This window comes from Gallinula chloropus (assembly GCF_964237585.1).
Source record: "Gallinula chloropus genome assembly, chromosome: 10".
Classification (NCBI taxonomy): Eukaryota; Metazoa; Chordata; class Aves; order Gruiformes; family Rallidae; genus Gallinula; species Gallinula chloropus.
The window spans coordinates 17,285,285-17,302,143 of NC_140095.1; the positions used below are offsets into that span (position 1 = coordinate 17,285,285).

General features: G+C 48.4%; 1 protein-coding gene across 3 annotated transcripts; it reads right to left on the reverse strand.

Moving 5' to 3' along the window:
- Positions 1 to 4,651: 4,651 nt before the first annotated feature.
- On the reverse strand, positions 4,652 to 13,601 carry BRD8 (bromodomain containing 8). 3 transcript variants are annotated; one of them, XM_084268667.1, is made up of 12 exons: positions 13,535 to 13,601; positions 11,548 to 11,828; positions 10,609 to 11,064; positions 10,173 to 10,266; positions 9,918 to 9,964; positions 9,387 to 9,601; positions 9,000 to 9,092; positions 8,731 to 8,799; positions 7,844 to 8,021; positions 7,098 to 7,202; positions 6,225 to 6,269; positions 4,652 to 5,056 (listed from the first exon to the last, which is right to left on the reverse strand). In XM_084268667.1, the coding sequence occupies exons 1-12, from the start codon at positions 13,578 to 13,580 to the stop codon at positions 4,997 to 4,999; spliced, it is 1,689 nt and encodes a 562-aa protein (XP_084124793.1). In that variant the 5' UTR covers positions 13,581 to 13,601; the 3' UTR covers positions 4,652 to 4,996. The 3 variants fall into 3 exon arrangements, with proteins under 3 accessions (XP_084124793.1, XP_084124792.1, XP_084124794.1); XM_084268666.1 differs by lacking the exon at positions 13,535 to 13,601 and adding an exon at positions 12,218 to 12,297; XM_084268668.1 differs by lacking the exons at positions 6,225 to 6,269; positions 13,535 to 13,601 and adding an exon at positions 12,218 to 12,297.
- Between the last annotated feature and the right edge of the window lie 3,258 nt (positions 13,602 to 16,859).

A 16,859-nucleotide genomic window follows, 5' to 3' on the forward strand; every position in this document is an offset into this window, starting at 1 on the left:
GGTCTTTTCGTGGCATCCCACATCTTCCTCATCATCCTGCTTCCCTGGGCCACAATAACCCCACTGAGCCTGCGATGGCTCCGCGCTGCTGATGCGGAGAGGTTCCATCAGCTGGGTTACCTGCAACACAGAGATTTGTTGCTTCAGATCGTGAAGGCAAAAGGAAGAAGAAACAAGCAGCACAGATGCTATTTTTGGTTTCCCTCACGAATGCTTTTCCATTTTTAGGAATCCTTGCAAAACCTTCTGATGAAGCCCTGTGTTATTACAGTGTCAGTTCCCTGACATCTCTGTGCTTTCGGGTGTTTTGGCAAAGCAGCTGCCTGGTTGCAGTGCCAGCTTTAAATGGGAGGAATAGGGCTAGTCTTGGGACAGGGAGTAAGTGAACCTGGGGCATCTGCTCCTCCCCCAGACTGTTTCTGTGTGCAGGAGTGATGGAGACCCTGAAAATGATGTTTTGGGGTAGGGGTGGGCTAAGTATGACGCCCACTTTCCTGTCATCCAAACAGCCCTACCTCTGATAAGAACTGGAGAAGACTGTCATTGTCACATGGCCTCTCTGCCTTTTGGTGGTCTTCACTATCTTCCCCCCAGAGAGGTTCACTGAACTCCAGCTCGCAGTCTGTGTCTTGGCTGCTCTCATCTAGCTTCCCCATGGCCACCTCTCCAGTATTCCTCCAGCTCCCCATGTCCAGATCCAAGCTTGAATCCCAGCTGAGAAGTGACTGGAAGTCACTGTTCTTCTCTGACTCGCTGGGAGGCTCCGTCTCAGACTCCCACCACACCCAGGCATGGCCCACCTGCAAACAAACATAGAGACAGTCATTTCTTTGTACCCTGATCCAGAACTGCAAAACCCATCTCGTTTCCTGACAAACTCAGAGAGCCAAGGCATGGGAAGGACTCCTTGAGGTGAGCAGCCTACAGCTGAGCCACAGTTGACAACACATGGCAGGGCTGCAGCTCTGCAACACAAACTGCCATTGCAGAGGGACTGAATTTCAGCTTTTCTGGTGCTTTAGCTGTGCTGCCTGGGATCAGTGGGCTACCACGCTCCAGGGATCCTGAGCTGGTGTGGAACACGCAGCTTCGGCCCACACTAGATGTTAAAGGTGCCAATGGCAGCCAGCAACAAGCACAAAACCAAGTTGTGCTGAGGCAAGTGAGCTGCTGAGAGTCGTGAAAAACTAGTGACTCTGAGGACAACTCACTGAAACTCCCTTTGAGAACTTCTGATACTGGAAATAACTTAGTACAAACAGCACAGAAACTTTGCTTTGAAAGGCACAGATGTGATTTAACTGGCTGGCGATCGCTTGTCTGCCTAAGCCAGAAGGATTTTAACCCTGCACAGTCAGTCACCCACTGGCAGGGCACAGCTCTACACATTAAAGCAAAGAAAAGTTAGAATTCTCTTAAGGAGGAAGAAACCATTAATTTAATCTCTGCTCATTAGTCCATCCTGTCTTCCGTTGCACGAGTCGGCTCTGATTTCTCTAGAGTCTGTAGAACTGCTTGGAGAGTCACAGTAACGAAGTAAATGCCTGTCAGAAAAACCTGTATCCAGCTGCCTGGATGCTGTACCTATGGAGAATTCTATCCATTAATTAGCAGTGTCTTTAGAGTGTTCAGGTAATTATACACAACCTATTTTTTCCAGAATTTTGAAGAAGCACGTTTCTCCCTGCCTTCCTTTGGCGTTTGCAGGGCTGCTAGCACAGCTACAAATAGAGCTTACGGTGCATCCTTGGGAGAAACAAGGAATCCATTGGGTTTGGGATGGGGAAACGTGCTTGCTTATTTTATGATCTTCCAAGCAGAGGTAGGATCTGAAAGGTTGTCCTTCTGAAACCTCTTTCAAAGTCAACCTCAGCAGGAGCAGACGAAGTTTGATGAGGTAAGAGATAGTGTTACCTGCTCCCAGCTGCCAGCTAAAGGAGTTGGGCAAAGTGTGATTGGAGTAACCCCAAGCCCAAAGTGCTTTCCTGCATCAGCAGCATCGGCTGCACATGTAGAACCAAGCCACCCAGCTCAGCTGAACAACAGCAAAGCCTTTAGCCTGCAGTAATCCAATCACTTGTGATCATCTTTCTGTGCTCCAGCTGAGAGGGATAAGCACTGTAAAATCAGGAAGCCCAGAGAACTTGGGCCTTATGCTCAGGTTGACTAAATCTCTGAAGACTCAAGACATCAGAACAGCAGCGTTAGTGCAAGACAAGTGGGATGAGTGAAATAATTACAGACTGCTTAGTACCATACCAGTCCTGCACAAAAAATAAGGGACAAAAGACACAGACTTTGACTTTTAATTAAGAACTGCCTGGCAGTTCTTAACTACATACTACAGAACACACCAGCAAGGAATGATTATCAAATTGGAAAGTTTGAGTTCACTTTGCAGAGATCAGACACTGTGCAACCCTGGCCAACGTGAGACAAAGCAGTCAGGAATAAAGATGATGGCCTTTAAAAGGAACCCACACGTCAAAACAAGAAAAATGATAAAAGCCTGAGCTCTGGTACATGAAATGTAGGATCCACAGAAAAGTAGGCAAGGAGAAAAAAAGATAAAAAAAAGCCCCCCCCTCCCCTGAACAATTTGCTAAAGACATAAAAGCAAATAACAACAACAAACCTCATCAAAAACATCAGAAGCTGAGAGCTGCCAGATGATCAGTGGGGATGACGCATGATCGGTGCCAAACATCTCAGTGGAAAATAGGGCCAGTTGGAAAAACCAAATTAATCATCATTATCAGCAGTTGCCACAGAGGAGACCACACAAGACTTTCCCTTGGGATGGGTCTGAGAGACTGTTTCTAATTAAAATGTCGACAGGGGAGGTTTTAGAACAATTTGAAGGAGGGAGTAAACCTTAGAACCAGTTGCCATTCATTTGTGAGTCCTAAAGAAGCTGAACTATAACATGAGCAAACCTCTGCTGTGTAACCTGTCATTTAGATTAGCCACAGCACAGGGAAACCAGAAAGATGCCATTGTTTTCTCTGTCTGTGGATGTTGGGAGATGCAGCACAGTAAGCCTGAGCTCTGCACCAGACAGATTAGAACAAAGTATCAGGAAGGACAGGATTAGTAGTCAGAGGATGGGGTGATGCTTTGGGAAAGAGGCAATGGGGGGCTATGGAGGAAAATCCTATCTTAGATTTTTGAAGAACTTAAACACCATTAAAGGCTATTAAAATGTCATGGTACAGGTGAAAAGGCTCTTTGAGGGAAAAATACCTGGTTAAGAGAAGAAACCAAGGGTAGGAATGGCACAGCAATGCTTTCCATAATGCAGGCAGGTTACTAGTGGGCACAGTAAGGGTCCTCCCACGGGCTGCAACGTCAGGTTCTCAACACAAAGACAGGGCAGAGGTGTTACAGAGGAGACGGAGCCAGACTCTTCTCAGGGGCCAACAGTGAAAGGAGAGGAGGCAGTGATGTCAAGCTGCACTGATGGAAATTCAGACTGGGTTTAAGGTAAATGTTCACTCCATGAAGGTGGGTAAGCACCAAAACAAGCTGTTAACAAGAGGGGTGAAGGAATCTCCATCCCTGGGAGATTTTTAGCACTTGAGTAGATGAGGCTCCCAGCAATCCCATCTGCCTCTGAAGCCACCCCTGCTTAGCACCAGGTTGGGCTATATAAATACTCAGATGCTCCTTCCAACTTAAAATTATCCAACAGAACGCCAGAAACCTGTAACTTTGTGCTATGAAGTCAACAACCTGTAACCTCTGGAAACTGAGGCCATAAAAATTCCAATCAGAAGTGTGTTCCCAGCTTCACTAATGAACAAAATCTAACCAGTGAGCAAACCAAAGGATCCCACATTGCTAGCATCAAATAGTGGTTCCTGGTGGAAATACAGCTCAGTCAAACACAGCTCAGCCAAACAGGACTCAACATGGCAGGCACAACCAGTTTCTACACTAAACTCGTGACAATCAAGCTAAGGTAACAATCCCTCTGGTCTTAATTGCAACAACTCGATTTCCTGCAACTTGTGTGTCAGAAAGCTGCACCCTGGGCGTGCTGCACGCTTCAGGAAGGGTAATAATGGTTTGGGGTTTTTTCCTCCCCTGGAAAGTCACAATGGTAGTAAATAGGCAAGTTTCATCTCACCAGTCACACGAGTGGAAAATAGGGTGACTTGAAAATTGCCAGAGAACTTAAACCTCAGTTAAGCATTCACTGCCAGCAAAGAGAAACAGTTTGCAAGCTCAGATGTGAAACCAAGTACTGCCATGCCTACAGCTGCTGGAATCACAGATTTCCACTCTGACCGGCACACGCTTTACAGATCACTGGGGAAAGCAGGTAAGGTACATTGCAATATAGCAGTTTCTCAAGGAAGGCTCCAAGAAGACTGCAGCAATTCACTCTGCATCCTTAGATCTCTTTTCATCACAACAGTGCCATCATCTCACACACCCAGGCAGCGAATCCTCCCCTCCACCCAAGCACTAAGCAACATCGCTACGATTAACGGACGGTCCCTAATGCCAAAGCTCTGCAGTGCTTGTGTGCTGTACGGGCAACTGGGAGAGAGTTGTATTCACAGATGTTCAAGACAAGGTTTGTAGCACAGCAGGGCCCCTGCTGCAGAGAGCTGTGGTGCTCAGTACACTGCACACCGTACACTGGTTTGTTCCCGGACTTTTAATATACATACACATTTACACATCACTAGTAAAAATCTGTACACTTCACATTACAGTACATACGAGCCACCAGTTGCTAGCTAACACCAGAACACTGATGAAGCCCAAGACGACTGCCCTAAAACAGGCAGGGGGGCTAGTCCTCCCCTCCGGGGAAGTTTCTTTGGGTTACACGTTCCGATGAGACACTGCTTTCCAGAGGGACGAGCGAAGGAGTTGGGCCAGGTCCCAGAAATAGACCTCCAGCTTTTCTTCCTCCTCCAACAGCATCCTGCTCCAACTCCAGCTCCGGATGCCAGGCGCTGGAATTTTCTCTCTGCCTGCAGCATCATTTCTTCATCTTCATGTCGGCCTCGATGGCACAGCGACGCCCTCTGGTGCCCCCGTCCTAGCCGCAAGGCAAACAGAGGCAGAGCGTTATGCAACGGGAAACGCCAACAGCTTCACAGCTTCCTCCAGCGCTCAGGGAGGGAGGGAGGGAGGGAAGTAACTCTGCATGTGGTGTTTAATGCCTTCCCAACAGGAGAAGGGGAAGCTGTCCTGAGAAGGCTGGGAGGTGGGGGCTTCCTGCAGACCTACCCAAAATTCACTCTGGACACAGCAGGGGCGCTGGGATTTGGGCATCTCTGCACTGCAGGCAGCAGGGGCAGAGAGAGGCAACATGGCTCTTGCCTGGCCAGATGCTTTTGGAGCCTGTGCAGTGCAGGCGTTCTCCTAAGCGGCAGATTCTAGCTTGGCTCTTAAGATGGGAAGAGGAAACTGCTGACTAACCTACCTTATCAGCTGCTGATCCCTACGGGAAGTGCTCCTCCGGTTGAGTGACCCTGGCACTAGCTCCCTAGCTTCTCCGCACAGCTCCTTTCCATGAGCAGAAGGCGAGCTGAGAGCTTCCTGTGATGCGCTGCCCTCTCCCTCTGGCTGACATGCTGACTCTCCTGGAGTACTCCTCTGTCTTTAGATATATGCGAGAGAAAAAAACAACTCTCCATCTTCCCTCTCTCCTCCCCACAACTCAAGACTTGCTGTTTCCTGGAGGGAATATTCTTTTTCCAAACACTTCCAGATCACCACAGACACAGAGCAGGATATTTCTGCGGCGGATTTTATTCGCTTTCTGGACCATCAGTGATAAAGGAGTACACAGCTGACTCCTCACTTTCTCAAGACCTTTTATAGACCGTCTTAAACATGTGGAAGGGGAGCTGTATAAGCATGAGAAATGTAGGAACTACAGTACCACACCACTTGGTCTGTCTTCCCACTTACATGGAAAGAAAGCAGGAGAGAAGTTGTGGAAAAAAAAGCAAAGGCAGATGACAAAACAAGAACACTTGGAACCAGAAGAGAAGACTGAAGCCCCTCCCACTCACCCACGCTGAGAAAAAAAAGGGACTGAGATATTTCCTCTCTAATATTCATGGTTGTACAGCCCCAGAGTTAAACACACACTGCTGCAATGCTAAGGATGCTGTGAGAGTGCAGTGATCACCCAGACAAGGAGCGGAGCAACACTGCCAGCAGTACCGCAGTACCTGCTGGAGCCTTTCAATACTTACAAAGAGAGAGAGAAGGAAGGCAGGAGAGCCCATTGGGACACTGTCCTGTTAAAAGGCCAAACAGAAGGACTTATCAGATACCAGATATGGAAATGCACACACCACATAGAAGCACTGAGCCCACACAGCATAGAGAAACACGTGCCCCACTTCCCTTCCCGCGTGGCATCAGTTTTATGCAGCAGGAACACAAAAATGCACAAAAGAGGGATACTGCAAGAGTCAGAATGCTAGGAAAGGGATACTCCCTCCTCAGCCATGGTAAGGCCTGGCCAACCAATCAATCTCTGTGCTGTGCAGTCACCACCAGAACTAAGCGGGCAGTCCTTGCTCTCAGTGCTGTGTGAGAGCACCTGAGATCACTGAAATCAGGTCTGGATGTGCCTTTACAGAAGGCAAATCTGCACTGCTGTTAGTTCAGACCAGCATGGAAGTGAAAGGTTCTCTGGTGTGTTTTACACAGCAAACCAGACTGGAGTGATTCCCTGCTTCTCAAAATCTGAATAGGAAGTGAAGAACTGGGCAGAGGCTAGTCTCCCAATTCTCCACACCTTCACCTTCCTGCCATATCACACCTCTTCCAAAACTCGGTTCATTTCTCCCTACAGTTTTTATCTCTCATTTTTAAAAACAGGGAACAGAAGTACTGGGATTCCAGAAATCATTGGTACGACCTGCCTCTGGGGCTCTGTACAGCTCCAGAGCTAAAAACCTAATCCATGCACAAACTTCAAGACTCATTCACATCAAAGTGCTGCAGCCATTGCAATCTCAAAAAACATACTGCCTGTCTTGGGTTTGGGAACTTCATGCAGTATCTTGGGATCTTCCAAAAGATCCCAAGTGCCCTTCCACAGGGTGCAGCGTTCTCACCTTCTCCGAAGCATCTTGTTTGCGAGTGGAGTCTCGCCCACGCAGGCTCTTTGCACTGATCCCCGACTCTGATGTTTGCATGATCAGTTGTGTGGCCAGAAATTGCTGTAAGAAAACCACACAGTTAAGATCCTCAAGCAAAACAAGCTCGGCTAGTGCACGTCAGTTAACTATCACAAACCACAGGCTGGGAATGATTGGGTCAGAGGCAATTTCAGTTCCTTCTCTGCTGCTCAGAATAAGTTCCCCCGTTTACCTCAGAAGCCACAAGTCACATGGAGCTATAAAAGCCCAGTTCAAACTTTGTGAGCCCTGCCAGTCGAGACCTTCTACTTCAAAGCAACTTTAAATGGCATATATTCACAGGACATGAGTTTATGTAGGCTTAAAACCAGCGTAAACCAGCACAGGTGGAAGAAGCAATCGCGTCCCCTGTCATTCACCGTTCTTGTTGCTTGTGTCTGTTCCCGAACCACACCCTGGTTCTTGCTGGCCTAAGCATTTCCCTGAAGGAAATCAGACTTGAAATTGGTCTGGGCTGAACCTAAAATATTTTGCTGTGTTAGTTTTAAATTATCCACGATTCTGGTTCACCACAAACACCTGAAATAGCACAAGAGAGATGCAGGGTAAGATGGGACTCCCTCACTGTCTGAGAAACTCTGGTCTTACATCCAGAAGTCTTTCCCATGCCTATGGATCAAGGCAGATGCTCTGTCCTGCAGTGGCCTCAGTTGGTACTTTACCTGGATCTGCTCCAGGACATCTCGCTGCATCTCCACAGCCATGTGGTACACGTCGTGGTCAGAGCTGTTGTACATAACTGCATTTTGAAACATCAGCATAATATCCCGCTGGAACTCAGCCGTGGTTCGGATCAGCCCGTTCTCAATGTTCTTTTTGATGGTAGATAAATCCATTGGCCTGTGAAGGAAACGCAGTCAAAACAGGAACAGAAATATTTAACTGTTTGCCCTCTCTTTTGCCAACAGCCCCAGGTCTGTGATGTGTCTACTTACACCATCTATTTAATTGAGCCAAGAGGTTTTTCCCACAAACACTGTGTTCCCAAGTACCAAGGCTCTGGGTCAGAAGACACAAGCTGTCCATCAGCTACCATGCATGGTAACAGTGGTGTGACAGATGCCTCAGGAACAGCATTTGCCTTCTCCAGGTATCACTGAAGGAGACACTAAGGAGCTAGAGTTGCAGTCACAGGACTGTTTAGGAAAGATTTTGGGGGCTAGCATGGGATTCTGGTCATTCTTCCAAAATCCACTATCTGGGACAGTAAAAAGTGCTGATTAAAGAAGATGGGTCTTTGGAATGTCAAAGATTAAACCCTACCCTTGGATAGAAACTGTGAAAAGCAGATCAGTGACATACCACCTCACTGATAAAAAGTGTTTTGTGTAAGTCAGTGTACTTCGTTCAAAGACAGGACTGTGTAAAGACACATATCTGTTACTGAGGATGACTTTTTTCTTGGGGAAACCTGTTTCTGCCTGAATCATGCCAGAAAAAAGTAATTTTCCAAGTCATGCAGTTTACATGGCAGCCAAAACCAACATCATTTCTGCCAGAAATCCCTACACAAATATGCAAACAGACAAAAAAGACTGTGGAGACTCACCTCTGCACAATACTGTGATAGCCTGGTGCTATATCATCAGTCACAGGCTGCAGGAAGACATTGGCATACCTGTGGAGAGGAGGAGCCTGTTTAGTACCCTGTCCTTGCTGGTATTTGTTTCATGCTGTCATGTTTGTTTGTCTGCTACCAGTAACAAAGTGATTCATCATCTCCTGGTACCAAGGCAAATGAGCCTCTGAGGTGGGAAAGTGGAGACTTGTCTAGGATTAGTCACTTCTTTCTGCCAGTTCTCAAGGCATCAAACTCACCTGTGATTAGCTGCTGCTCTCCAAACTAGCATGATGGCTTTCTTCCAGATCTTCTGAGCCTGTATCGCTTCCTGGTCCTCGCTGCACACTGAGCTGGGAAGAAAAGAACAGGACTTCCTTCAGGAGCAGAAACCTCCTGGTTTATTTTGCCTTTAACATGCCTACACTAACCCAGGCCAAAGACAGAGAGAAAAACAAGTGGGACCTGATATTAGGGCACACTGCCTATACCCCTGCACTTGTAAGCAAGGAGAACTAGCCAAATCACCAACAAATCCTCCCTTTCGACCCAGCCACCCAGCACAACAGAGAGGAGAACCCTACGCTGCCTGCCCAGGGCAGCGTGGGGCTCATGTCTGCGTGCCCGAGAGCTCCAGCGATACTCACAACTGGGAGGAGGCCGGGCTGCTGGGGATGGAGTCGGCCAGCGCGTGGGACTGTAAAGGCGCGTTATGGACACTGAAGCCATCATCGCTCTCACTCACAGGAGGCTCATTGTCCATCTCTGAGAGATATCCCTCACCCTGATCTTCTTCTTTAGGTTCTTCCAAACTGGCAGCCTCACTGGCACCATCTTCATCGTCCTCTTCACCCTGCCCATCCTGGAACACAAGAGGGTTCATGAGCCTGCACAGCCAACTAGAGCAGCAACTCCCTCCAAAGCAACGACTGTTCTGCAAGCAAAGTGCTTTCCTGCTACGGGCTGCTGACAAGTGTACTGGCACTCCCACAAAGTCCCACTCACTCTGTCCTGCCCTGCTGTCCCTGTACATGCAGCTCAGCAGTGCCTGAAGCAATCTCCCCTCTAGCTCCAGCTGCAGACTGCCCAGTTCTCGGTGCAGGGAGCTGAAAGCTTTGCTTTTCAGCAGCAAGGTGTTACTAATGAACCCAAGATGACTCCAACCAACCCAGAATTACCTTCATCTGACTCCTAAACAGGGCTTGGGCCTCCTCCTTCATTGAGTCTGCAAAAGAAAGAAAAGCAGGAAGGTTGACTCTCCAAAGCTGCCTTTCCACAAAAGCTCCTGCATCAATTCCTACTGTCCTGCAGTAATTACCACTGTTCCTACACGTATCTTTTCTCCCTCCTCCCCAAAAACCTGAACCAGATAACTGACATCTATCCAGCTAATAATGTTGCATGTAAAAGATTTCCTAGCTGAATTAAGTTACCTGACAGCTCAAATTTGTGCTGAACATCAGCCTGTGAGGAGTCTTCACTCACATTTGGGACTTGTGGAGGGGATGAATCATCATCAGGTGGGGTCTGGAGGGAAGAGAAATGCACAAATCTAGATGTTTGTGTCAGCTTACTTCAGTGAAGGTGTGGGCACATCTCACTCACCCTAACCTAACTCAAGTTCACTAAGCACCCTTCCAGCAGCAATTCTGCACATGGGCGGGGGGGACGATACACAAAGTACTGCCTAAAGCTTTTCTGCAGATCGAACAGATCAGCAGCATGACTCCCAAGAAAACAGTTAAGTCACATTCATTGAAGGGTCACCTTCAACCCAGCAGTCATCCTTCCTCTACACTTCTCTCCTACCTGCCGCAACTGCTCTTTCTTTCCCCACACCAGCTCTAGACAGCCTCTCCACTCACATACCTCTGCCTTCACTGTATTGTGCACCATGTCTTCTCCCTTGGCCGATTCTATCTCAATTTCAGAAGTCTCTCCTGCTGCTACAGCTGCTCTTTGATCCTCTTCTATCTCTTGACTTCTAAGCTCCGGCGTTTCAGTCACTCTTGCAGTTGTTGGTATGGTTTCCTCAGGGCCCAGCTGATTCTGCTCCTGCTCTACAGGTTCTGTCTTTATTTCTGATCCCAGCTCGCCAATGCCCATTAGGTCTCGAATTCCCTTTGCCTCTGCCTCCTCGCACTCCAGTCTCTCCTGCTTCACAGTCACAGACACTTGGGGTATCTGGGCCTGCTTCTCGTGCTCCTGATGAATTGAGTGTTCCCATGGGCCAGGCAGGGTCTGAGGGTCATCAGTATCTTCACAGAAAGAAGACAGAGCAGCTTCAACAACTGCGGCATCCAGGACTTCGGGGTGGTCGTCTACCTTTATTGCCAAAACAAAGACACAGCAGAGCAGGCCAAGGTCAGAAAGGGATTAAAAGTAAAAGTTCATGTTATTTGGTTATGAGGCAGTTGTGGAAAACCTCATGTACTGGGTTTACAAAGTTGCCTGACGCAGGCAGACTCCTACTGCTCCCTGTGGGGTGTCCCGCAGAGCTTGGTTCAGAAATCAGAGCACCCCTGGAAGGTGTGATGTGCTCATGTCTGCCAGAGAAGCGACCCAAACCCAACACGAGGCACAGAGCTTTCTTTCTGCACCCTGAAGGGGAGCACTGGGCTCAATGTGGCAGACCAGCAGCAGTGGTGTCACCGGGTCATTTCCTACTGATGGTGAGAATGTGCATTTTGGAAGAGTTATTCCTTAACTTTTAACTAACTTGGTTAAACTAACTAAACCAGTAACTGCTGGAGATAACCTCACTGGGTGTGGAGCAAAAGGCACTGGCGCTCTGCTGTGCCTGTTTACCTTGTCCTCAATGATGGCTATAATATTTCCAACAGTATCAAAGTCCAGCTCTTCCCCTGTGTAGGACACAGCGATATCCATTTTCTCAGCCAAATCCAGGTCTTCTTTCCCATCCATGCAGTGATCTTTGGAAGACCCTGCTGCACTGGCTGCCCCAGAAGCCAGGCACTCCTTCTTGATGGAATCAATGATCATGGATATTTCGCTGCTGTCCATGGACACAGTTACGGTATGGGAGTCAGACACTGCCTCCATGGAAACACAGGCTTCTGGCTGGCTCACTGCACAAGGATGAGAGTGACAATCAGAGACCGATCTGGAGAAGTCAAGCCCACGTAAACTGCAGTGGATAAGACCAAGCATCAACCACAAGTATCCCAGGTCCACCCACACCATCATGGCTTAGAAAAACAACAGACAAACAAGGGTCTGCTTTCCCACAGTGAAGGCAAAGCGAGATTCCAGCCCCTGCACCATGGTCCAGCAACACAGCGTTAGTTAGTACCCACCTCCCCCCAGCAAATCCTGTTTAAAACCATTGGGTTTACTTCAGAACACATCTGTAACCGTCCTTTCAGCAAGGATGGTGAGTCTGAGGAGGTTGCTGGGTGCTGATCCCAAGGGAAGTTCTGCTTTCCAGAACCTACGAGTGCGTAGTTTAGGAACGCACCTGTGGCTACGCTTTCTGGAGCTGCAGCTGGTGGCACAACGGATGGTGCTGACAGCGTGGGCATCATGACAATGGTTGCCTGAGACACAGGCTCTACGGGGGGTGGCAGGAGCTTAGCTGGAGGTTCGCTGGCAACAGCGGAGAAGGAAGCAAGAGGTGAGGTGAACTGTGCAGGACCAGCTTCTAAAAGCCGGGAAAGCGTAGGAGCACCTAACAGAGAGTAGAAGGGAAACGCACATGAGCAAGAAGCAGCCACCACTGAAGTCCACAAAGCCACCACTGGGCTCTTCACTGCCTGGTGGCTTCTTCTGAGAAAAGAGACACTGAGAGGTACCTATAAATGATCCCAAAAACTATACAGAGAACCCGTACCAACAATGCATGACTCCTTCATGTGTGCAGCCTGCGACAGGGTCATGCAGGCTGTGGGACACTGTTGGATGTAAGGGCTAGGCAGGCTAAGCCACACATACAGAAAGATCCCCTTCCAAAGGCTCATCCCAATATAACTATGGAAAAACTGAAAACCAGTGCTGAGAGAGCCGCAATAGGCTAAGCCAAGACAAACAATCACCACAGGAGCTGGAAGGGAACAGGGGGCATCTCTCTGCAGGTCTTCCCTGGGGAATCTCTCTTATTTCAAAGGTTGTCACTCAGCTGTGACTTCCAGACTGAATTTACTGAACTGTCTGGACCGAATTAACATGTCACAAAGAACAGATGTGGAAGGAAACATAAGGAAAGTGAAGTTATTCACATGGAATTATATATGAATGAATGGCATAAATCCTCAGTTGTCAGAACAACCTGCCTGCAACTGTCAGACTCTTGTACTGTCCCTCTCACCCCTTGCTCTGTGGAATTTACTCTGGAGATCACTGTGGTCTAATCCTCAACAGACCTCTGAGCTAAAGCAGAGGTAAGACACACGGGTCCTCCAGATTCACAGGGTGCTGCAGTCTGACACATTGGGAATCAAATACTAGACCATTTGTCCCAACTCCCTGTCAACTAATCCTTCCTGCACTGGAATGCCTGCTGTTAACCAGTGTCTACTGGGCTCCACGGACCAGGACTGAATCAAGTCCAATTGTTTCAGTCATTTCAGATCAAGGCACTCTTTTTTGGTGTAAGGATTAGGGTCTTAAAAAAAGTAGGGGTGAGAGGCACAGGGGGTACAGAATCAGGAATATGACTTCTAAAGCAGTCCCCACAACACCTAGGCTAAATGGACTTCATCTCTCTCCAAAGAGAATTCACAGAACAGCCTGAAGGTACATCTGAAGGGACAACTGTACAGGGAGAGTCCCACCTTACCTGAAGCAGCAGGAGATGCAGGGACAGCACCAGGTGCCGACTGCATTTCCCCACTGTGCAGCACTGGAAGGACACTTCCTACCTCCAGCAGGACTCCTGAGCTGTTCATGTGACCAGAAGCCACAGCCATTTCGTTTTCACCGACCTGCCAAAGGAGGACACAACTGAAGTTCCTGGACATACCATCCCATCAGCAATTCTCTGCCAGATATGCACCTCCACAAATATAGCCATCATTTGCTGGCTCAGCATTTCTTCTGCACTCTTTTGTCCAGACTAGTCCCTGCCTGAGGCCCCTTATGCAAGTGCACAACATGACAGTCTGAAGCTAATTGTTGTTCTTCAGCTACGAAAGAGCTGCACTGCCACCTTCCTCTGAAGTCAGGCTCAATACATCTACACTAGCTCCTCTGTTCCAGGACCTTGCAACCCTTTACAGACACCAGTCTCTCTACACTCTGCCATGGCATGGAACCATCCCTTATTTTGAGTTGCAGGAAACAGAAGTACCAAGATGGAAAGTAACTCTATCAAGGCCACACAGTAAACCTGTGGGAGACCTTGAAGCAGATGTAAAACAGTCGTGTTGATACAAAGGGAAAACAGTCTTCCACAGCCATTACCTTTGCTTGCTCCACCCTATACTGCACCCTGCCAGCAGATGGAACACTTACCCAAGCTAAGAAAAAGACCCCAAATCTGACTATTAATAAAGTCAACAGCAATACACCTGTCACACAAGCACTAACACAAGGAATCCGTGCCATGGGCAGGCTGATGGCTGCTATTTTCAGACTGGGCTCTGAACACTGTCAGCAGTGGTCACCCTAATCAGACTTCCAAAGTCTCCCAACACCAGAAGTGGGTTGTCCTAACAGTGATTTTAAAACCCATCCACAGCTAGGCGAAAACGGAAGCGTTTCAGTGTTTGTCATAAACCCCATTTAAAGGCTCCCCACTCCCATGCTGAGGCCCATTACAAATACTGAAACTCAACTTCCTCCCAAGATGTAAAGACAAGATTGTGAGCTCAAGTAGAAACCAAAAACATCCGCAGGGAAGCTGACTGGGCTGCTGCTGACTAACATGGTCCTGCCCATGGGGTGAACGACTTCCTCTTGCAAAGCCTGCAACTTCAACCCGTTACAACTGAGGGGAGATAGCCAGTCCTGTGTGCTGAATGGTCCCTGCACTCCTGCACCCACAGCACTGCCAGGAAAGGGTCCCACACCTGTTGCTCACAGGGGTAATTGTATCTCTCAGATATCACTTCTGTTGGGACTCTCACAAAAACTCTATGTTTTTAAAAAGTCTTTGTAGCTCCCCCTATTCCAGTGACAGGGCCTGGAGTAAATTGTTTGTGTGCTTGCATATATGAGCAGAGAGCTCCATACCAGCCTGGGGCTTGTGGGCAGAAGACTGCCCTTCTTCAGCAGCTCTGAGAGCAGAGGGGAAGGAGGCGGAGTTGCTTTTTGTCCTAGCATCTTTTTCTGGGGCGAATCATCAGTGACTGGGGTCATGGGGGCATCCAGGGGAGCAGAGCCTGGAGGGGTGTCAGGGATTCCAATGAAGGAGGCAACTGGGGTGCTGGGCAATGTCCCTGGAGTGACCTGAGAAAGAGAAAAACCACACTGTTCAAAGCCACACTCCACCACACGGACAAGTCCCACTTGCTCCTTCCCCCAAGAGCATTGATCCAGCACACCACAGACACCTACTCCATTCACACCGACTCCAGGGATGTGCTCTCACCCCTTCCCTGCCCTGCAGCGCCGTTTCTCAGGCACACACAGAAGACTGCCTGGCCAAACCCACAGACACCCCTGTGTAGCCTCTGATCCAGGCACCTGATCATCACAGACATGGAAGAGGACACGTATCTCGAGCAGCACTGTTCACCAACCACACTACAGCACTACCACAGTGAAAAGTCTGTGAAACGAGGCAAGGGCTTCTCCCCAGGCTCCTTTTCCATGTGGGATGCTGAGCCCCATGTCCCAACCCAGTCTTTCCCTCTTACCATGAGAAGGGTCCTTACCCCTGGACTGGCCTCATCCACAGCAGGCTGAGACAGATCTCCCAGCGCATAGTCTCCCCCTGGGGAGGTTGAGCCTGCAGGAGAGCGAACCATCACACCCGTCAGCCGCCGTGGGGGGTTCTTAATGGCCTGACGAGCTGGAAGAGAGCAGAATATAAAATGAGCTTCCACGACTCCCATCTTAGACAGTCCCCAAGAGTTACCTCTGACTTTGTCCTGAAGAACCCCCAACAAAACAATCTGTATTGTAGGAATACACTATGCTCAATAATACACTTTAGTTTCAGATTTCCCTAGCAGTTGGGTATTCACCACCTCCCACCACCAGCAGATTAGTTCACTGAATTGCCCCAAGAATAAGAAACTAATTAAACATGAAGAACAAATCTCTCTTCCTTTTATCTTCAGACAATAGTAAAATTATAGGGAAAACAAAAGGGGTGGAAAGCCTGACATTCCAATGGAGAGCTTCCTCTTAGATACACCTTTCTGCAGAATTTATTCCCTTCTCCAAAGTCTCTGCATTTTGCCATGTTACAAATACAGTGCTGGAAAGGGAATATAATCTTCCTTTCCAACTCCTAAGGTCACAGAATTCCTGAACGGGTTTTATCACCACTTAACTATTTCCCAAGTGTCCTCATGGACATATGCATCTCTCTCTGAGGAGGAGGAAGGAAGCTCATTTCCAGCTTACCCTGATAAGCAGCATCTGTAGCCTTCCTCTTGACTTCTGCCTCCTCCTCCTCCATTTTTTTCTTTCTGTACACAGAACCAAAACCTACTGTCACACAGCGACCCCTTGCCCCTTAGTTCCTCCTGCAGCTTACTGTCCCCCACCCCATTATTTCCACACAACAGCATCCTGCCCCTGTGGACTCAGGCTCAACTCCTTGGAAGAGGGAAGCAGAGCCAGAGGCCAGAGAGGGGACAACACACTTGGCAAGAAATCTCACATCCAGGTAATTATCAACACACAGGAGGCAAGCATGACATTGCAAGCAATCCCAAGCTCTTTACTGAGAAACTCCAAATTATGTTCCATACAAGCAGGTGCCCCCCAGTCTAAACTAAGCCCACAGCCTCTGCCCAGCTGCTTTGTTTCTCTTTAACACAATGCATGTGGAGCAAGAGGTGTCTGACAAACACATTGTTTTAGGCAACTACCATTTCAGAAGGATAGCATGGAAGTAATGAAATAACCCACATCATAATCTCATTGCACAGCTCCTCCAGTCTGTTATCCATGTGTCCGGCCTGGATCAGCTCTGCATCCTTCTTGAGCTG